This window comes from Melampsora larici-populina, assembly GCF_000204055.1.
Source record: "Melampsora larici-populina 98AG31 unplaced genomic scaffold MELLAscaffold_113, whole genome shotgun sequence".
Lineage (NCBI taxonomy): Eukaryota > Fungi > Basidiomycota > Pucciniomycetes > Pucciniales > Melampsoraceae > Melampsora > Melampsora laricis-populina.
In genome coordinates, this window is record NW_006768877.1 from 94632 (window position 1) to 100803 (window position 6172).

Sequence of the window (6172 nt, forward strand, 5' to 3'; positions counted from 1 at the left end):
CACATCCTCACCACTGGCACCATTGTCAGTCGAACTGATACCACAATGTGTCTCATCCATCTTTGTCTCTATGGACCCTTCAATTCAATCTCAGGCTGGAACACCATCTCCTGGCATTGGCAGGCCAAGAAACGAAGGACAGGTGGTTCATGTATCAGTCGTGTCCAACAACTCCAAACAACATTTCACTGAAACAATTGCAAGCAGCTGTTTTTGTCGTTGTCGTCCCTCACTCCGGGGTCCCTTGATTTTTCTTCACGACTGTCAGACTCAGATCCTGGACATCATATTTCATGCCATGACACTGATGTTGTTTACTGGTCTCTCTATCTATTGCTGCATTATTTGTCTGTATTAAACTAACTCAGCTAGCACAAAACAATTTTTGCTAGGCCATTCACTTCAAATAAATTTGATAACCTACCCGCCCACACTCATCCTTCGGGTCAATCTGAATCTCTAGACAAAATCACTTGGCAGAGGTACTTATAACTGAATCTCGACTAAATGATAGTGGATATATGTTCAAATCGATTGAATCAAAATTGATAATATTTTTGGAGAGACTCTGCTCTTCTAAAAATGTAAGCGATTGAATGACGATGACGATCATAGAAAGGAATATGAGAATCAAGAGAATCAAGAAAATCAAGTTGAGTAGGAGATTTGAAGACTTGAGTATTGAATCTTGTGGATTGTCTTCATACGTAACAATTAATGGTCACTTCCTTAGACGTTCAATTTGTATGAGGTGAGGGTGGCGAGAATGAATCATCAGATGACGATGCAGTAGTGGGATCTCCGACTGCTTTCCTTTGTTGGATAGTCAACTTTCTGGGTGAGATATCAGGTATCTTCAAGAGGGCGATGGACCTAGGATGACTGAGTTGTGAATGAAGTGAATGAGATGATTGGCTGGGTGGCAAGGCAGGTCATTCCTGTTATTTGTGGTGCGGTCCAACAAAGATCCAAACACACAAAAACAAACCAACAAAGGGGAAAGAGGTAGTTGCTGAGATTGATCTATAAGGGGAACCATCGAACTTATCTTTGTATTGAAAATCAAAGAGGCATTGGAGAAAGATTGTGAAGAAGGAAAAGTAGATGAGTGATTTAACTGCTCGCACTTGTTTTGTTCTCATCCTTGTGACAGCCATTAATCAGTATATTACAAAAGTGACAACAACGACAACGACTGGATGAAAACAGCCGTTTGCAATTGGCTCAAAATATGTCGTTTCGAGCTGTTGGACGCGACCGATGGCTCAGCCCGTTTTGGTGGATGTGTACAGTCGTCTGACGAAGGCACGCCGTACATGGGACCGAGCGCACAGAGCTGTACGGCCGATCAAGATGTATGGGTAATGTACACGGTGTACAGAGATCACGTGATTTTTCCCAAATCTGAAACCAAAATTCCCCGGGGAAAATCAACTTTTTTTTGTAGTGGACTTGATTCTGTGGGCAGTGTGTTTAAAAAGCATAACGATGATTGATCAAACGAAACCAAAATGAAACAACAGAAATAAATGATATTGAGAGCTATCAAGAGCTATCGAGAGTCATCAAATCGACAAAGACACATCCGACAGGTCGGGCAGCGAAAGGAAAGATGCGAAAGAAGACGCATGCATCTGCGTCTCGATCAACCCAAACGGCTGTATACGGAGCTGTACGGTCTGTAGTCTCACGCCCTCTCACGTGAAGACTGATAAGGCTATTCTCTCAAATGAACGCATAGCAAGAAGCATTGACATTACGCTCAGTCCATGATTTCTTCGGTAGACGGTAGGATGACGATCAGACGGTATGTTCTCTGAAAGGCAAATGATCACGATCGCCTGCATCGTCGAACTTGAAAGGCGACGCAGCGAAACCCCCTACATTGTTTTGTACACCGTGTTTTGGAACCATACTTGGAGTTGATGAATGGGAGTCACATGCATCGAGCACCATAAATTACACATGGTTTAGGTACAAAACGAAGCGATTTCCTGGAGGATAATCGCGCCATGCCTCATACTAGAATCTTTCGCTGAAGCACTCTAGCAATGCCTTCCACAGCATTCATACTGTATCTTCTCTTGTCCTTCCTGTGTTCTTTGATAAACGTAGTCCCCACCGTATCTCACATGTTACAAGGTCATTCGGGGCCTGCATGTTTTGGTATCTGGGTCGTGGTACTCAATGCTTTAGCCTTCGTGAGTTGATACTTTTTTGCTTCCTGGCGGGATTTGAATTTTGAAGTCGCCTCTTCTTGGGTAGATTAATGGTATTTTATGGCCACATGACGCTATAGATCGTGCTCCAATATTCTGCGACATTTCGGCCAAGGCAGGTCGCAAGTCCTCCTCATGGTGACAAGCTCGCACGGCTGACTGGTAATTCCATCACACAGCTGGGTTTGATCGGTCCACTCGGTCTCCTGATCTCGAATTGGTGCATCATCCGATACTTGGCTCACATTGTAACTCCCAACAAGGCTCTCGAATGTCGCGAAACAGCCAGACGAAGGATGGTGGCCGATTACAGCATGTCATTCGGGATTCCTGCATTGATCGGTTTGGCGTCATTGATCGTCCAAGTCTCTAGATATCAAGTATATAAGTTGGTTGGTTGTTCCAATGTGTCAGCCCTTACCTGGCCGGGAATATTCATCGTCTTGATGTGGTCTCCGATTCTCTGTGGAGTGTCTTGCGGCTATTCAGGTGGGTTATATCGAACTGAGATGGCGAGATAGAACGATTGGCGAACTGTGACTTATTATTCTTTTTGCACACCGGCAAGTGTATGTGCTGTATTGGTTGATTCGCCAGCACACGAATCTCAAAGCACTCGTTGCAAAGTCCCAAACACCCTTAAATCTGTCCCGGTTTGTCCGCATGTGTGCCCTCGCCGCTACGTATTTATGCATCTCGGCACCTGTCACCATTTTGGGAACTATTACCACAGTCTACGATACCGGACCTTACGTTCCTTGGACTTCTTGGCAGACAATACACAATGATGATAACAAGGTGAACATATCCATCAGTCCGTCAATTAAAAACCTGCGTATCTTTCAGGGAGTTTTTAATCCTTATGTTATTTCGTCATAGCTTTCAGACGTCCGACAAAATCCTCTGTATGAGCTGAAATCCCGTGACTGGGTATTCGTCACTTCAGGATCTACCGTGTTCATTTTCTTTTCTTTTGCGAGCGAGTCCATCATTATATACAAGAGGCTTGTTAGTCTCATCCGCTTGGATCGTTTGGGCAAATGGGTTCGACCAGATAGATTTTTGAGGGGAACACTGAACAAAGCAGATGGAGTCAAAAAAGTACAGTAAGTGTTATCTCCTTTGAACCAACTTCATGATATCCGTCTGATCAAAAATCTGCTTTGTTCTTTCTTCAAGGTTTCCTGCTCCGTTGGATCATGATCATTCCATCAATCATCCAGCATGTCCTCTCAGACCCTTCCCAGCTGAATGTCCATTCATAGAGTTAAACTCACATATGTGTGTTTCAGGGGTTCGCGATGATAACCATGTTTCTGTAAAACAGGAGCACACCTTACTTTGTTCTTAGAAATCTGGGACTTCGTGTCTCCCGAGTTCCAACCTGTTTCTTTCATAATCGGAAAGGACCTCACGTTGTCGACCAAATGATTTGCAGTGTTTCAAGTTACATTAAAAAAATGGATGACTCCGGAAACAGAAAACAGGTTGGGTAAAACCCATGATATCCTCAAGGTGAACTCACGGACTGTCGGGGTTCCTAGAACCCAAACTTAGGGTTGTTCCTATCCTAAAATTTCACGACCAGCTCATGGAGCGCTGTGTAGCATTCCTGGCCTCTCTTACCTTGAGTTGTCAGAGGTCAGTTATGAGCTCTGCAGCAGTCAGAGAAAGAGACAAAGGAAAGGTGAAGAAGAAGCACCTTTCCCTAGCTGCTCCAGTAGGATATATAGAGAACCTTTTACATAACAAATTTCTCATGACGTAACAGGTTTGTTAGGCACACACTTGGAATCTATGTATCTCGAGTCAGTCTTGCAGGACTTTTACATAATAGATTGAAAGTCACGCAGGACTATCCCAACACCCCCCTTGTGTACAACAAGTACATCAAACACTTCAAAAAAAATTGAGAGAGAAATAAAAAATAGATTAAATGAGATAGCAATGTAGAAGAAAAAAAATCAAAAAAAACAGAAAGAGAAAAATAGGAACAAAAAAATTCACCCAATGCCAAACAGGGTTCTATGAGACTGAAGCAATACACAGCCTAAGGGTTTGGTCAACATATCAGCTAACATGTCTTTTGAAGCAACATGTCTTATGAGAATAGATCTGTTTTGAACACACTCCCAAACATAGTGATACCTTGTGTGAACATGCTTGGTTCTTGAATGGTGCTGAGGATTCTTTGCTAGCCCTTCTGCTCTCTCATTATCTACGTGAGAAGGAATTGTTGGGGGAGTGGTGATGCAAAGTTCAAACATTAAGGTCTTGAGCTGGATGCCTTCACAGATTGAGTCAGATAGTGCTTTATATGCAGCCTCTGTACTGGAGAGAGATACTGTTGCCTGCTTGCGGGATCTCCACAATAATATAGCTCTCTGCCCCCAATGATAAGTATAGCCAGATGTGGACCTACAGTTGTGTAGATCTTTGGCCCAATGCAAATCGGAGTACACAGAAATAGTTGATGGACCACCAAGAGTGAGACTGAGATGAGCGGTGGTGAGGAGATAGTTCATGAATCTTACAGCAGCAAGCAAGTGAGCTTCAGAAGGATCACGTAAAAACTGTGACAAAGGACTTATATTAGCAAAAGATATGTCTACTCTGGTGCATTGGGCAAACAATATTAGAGCACCAATAGGGCTTTGATAATGGCCGCTCAAGGATGGCTCATCAGCCTTCCAAGGCATGAGAACCTTGAAGTTTGAGTCTGTAGGAGTGTGAGTTGAGACATGAATGGACGGTACAAACTTTTCTCCAAGTTCCTTGATGTAACAAGGAGACAAGTGTCTTTTTGATAGGCCGTTGCTATTTGCAGCCTGCAAGAAAACCATCTGGTACTGGCCAAATTACGTCTACATGGGTGGTTCCCAAAAAAAGCGCCTACGTTTATGATGTAGGCACTGGAAACCATCCAAAATGACGCCTACATGTTCAAAAACCCATGGAGGAATCATTTGGTTATGCCTACATTCAATTTTCAGCTCAAATAAGTGCCTACGTGCAGTCTTGCATATGTAGGCACTATAAATCCAGTGCCTAAAACTCCAGACTGGTCTGAAGGGTAATGAAGAACATTTTTCAAGTCAAAATGAGAGTATTGGAATACTGAAAAAGCAGTTTGGAGTCAAAATGAGTGTATCAGAAGACGTAAAAAGCATATCACAGTCAGAATGAGTGTATCACAACACGGGAAAAGCAGTTTGGAGTCAAAATGAGTGCATGGGACGACGGAAAAAGAAGTTTGGAGTTGAAATGAGTGTATCAGAAGCCAGAAAAAGCAGTACATTATTTCAACTCCAAACTGCTATTTACATCTTCTGATACACTCACTTTGGATTCAAAAAGAGTGTATTCATCTTCCAATATGCTCAACTGCTTTGTCTGTATACTCATACACTCAGTTTGACTCCAAACTATCATTTCTGTCTTCTGATACACTCATTTTGACTCCGAACTATCATTTTTGTAGTAACAACTTTGATACTGAGCAAACTCTGCACATTGTATTGACCGTACCATATTGGAATGAGTATTGAAGGTAGTTGAATGGTGAACAGATTTCTCCACTCATCAGCCTTGAGTTTTCCAAATGAAGCTTTGCCAAGAACCGGTATTGCTCGTTTGACCCAGCTTGGGATATTAATTTGTGGAAGTAATGCATTGATTGCTTTCAACATTTCTAAGTTAAATATGATTTTGTCAACTGGTGGAGGCTCCCATGTCCTGTTCCAGCCTTCTCCCAAAGGATTGAATCCTTGTCACTTGTTCCTTTGTTCTCTGTAAGTGAGGCATCATTTGAGTTTTCACCCAGTGGTTCATTCTCCATATCACCAGCTGATCATTTCTGGTACGTGGGGGGGGCGGATTTGACTGCTTGGCTAAAAGATCCATCAGCTCTACTGGACTTATCGGAAGCGACTGATCTTCTTCATCTTCAACTT

At 42.8% G+C, this 6172-nt stretch overlaps 1 protein-coding gene across 1 annotated transcript; it reads left to right on the forward strand.

The window, feature by feature from the left end:
• Positions 1-2051: 2051 nt before the first annotated feature.
• On the forward strand, positions 2052-3570 carry MlpSTE3.3 (mating type STE3 pheromone receptor; the record flags this gene model as incomplete). The annotated part of the gene is made up of 6 exons (XM_007418926.1): positions 2052-2201; positions 2266-2338; positions 2400-2708; positions 2788-3017; positions 3099-3325; positions 3399-3570. 6 exons carry the CDS (start codon positions 2052-2054, stop codon positions 3568-3570), a joined length of 1161 nt encoding a protein of 386 aa, XP_007418988.1.
• Positions 3571-6172: the final 2602 nt, after the last annotated feature.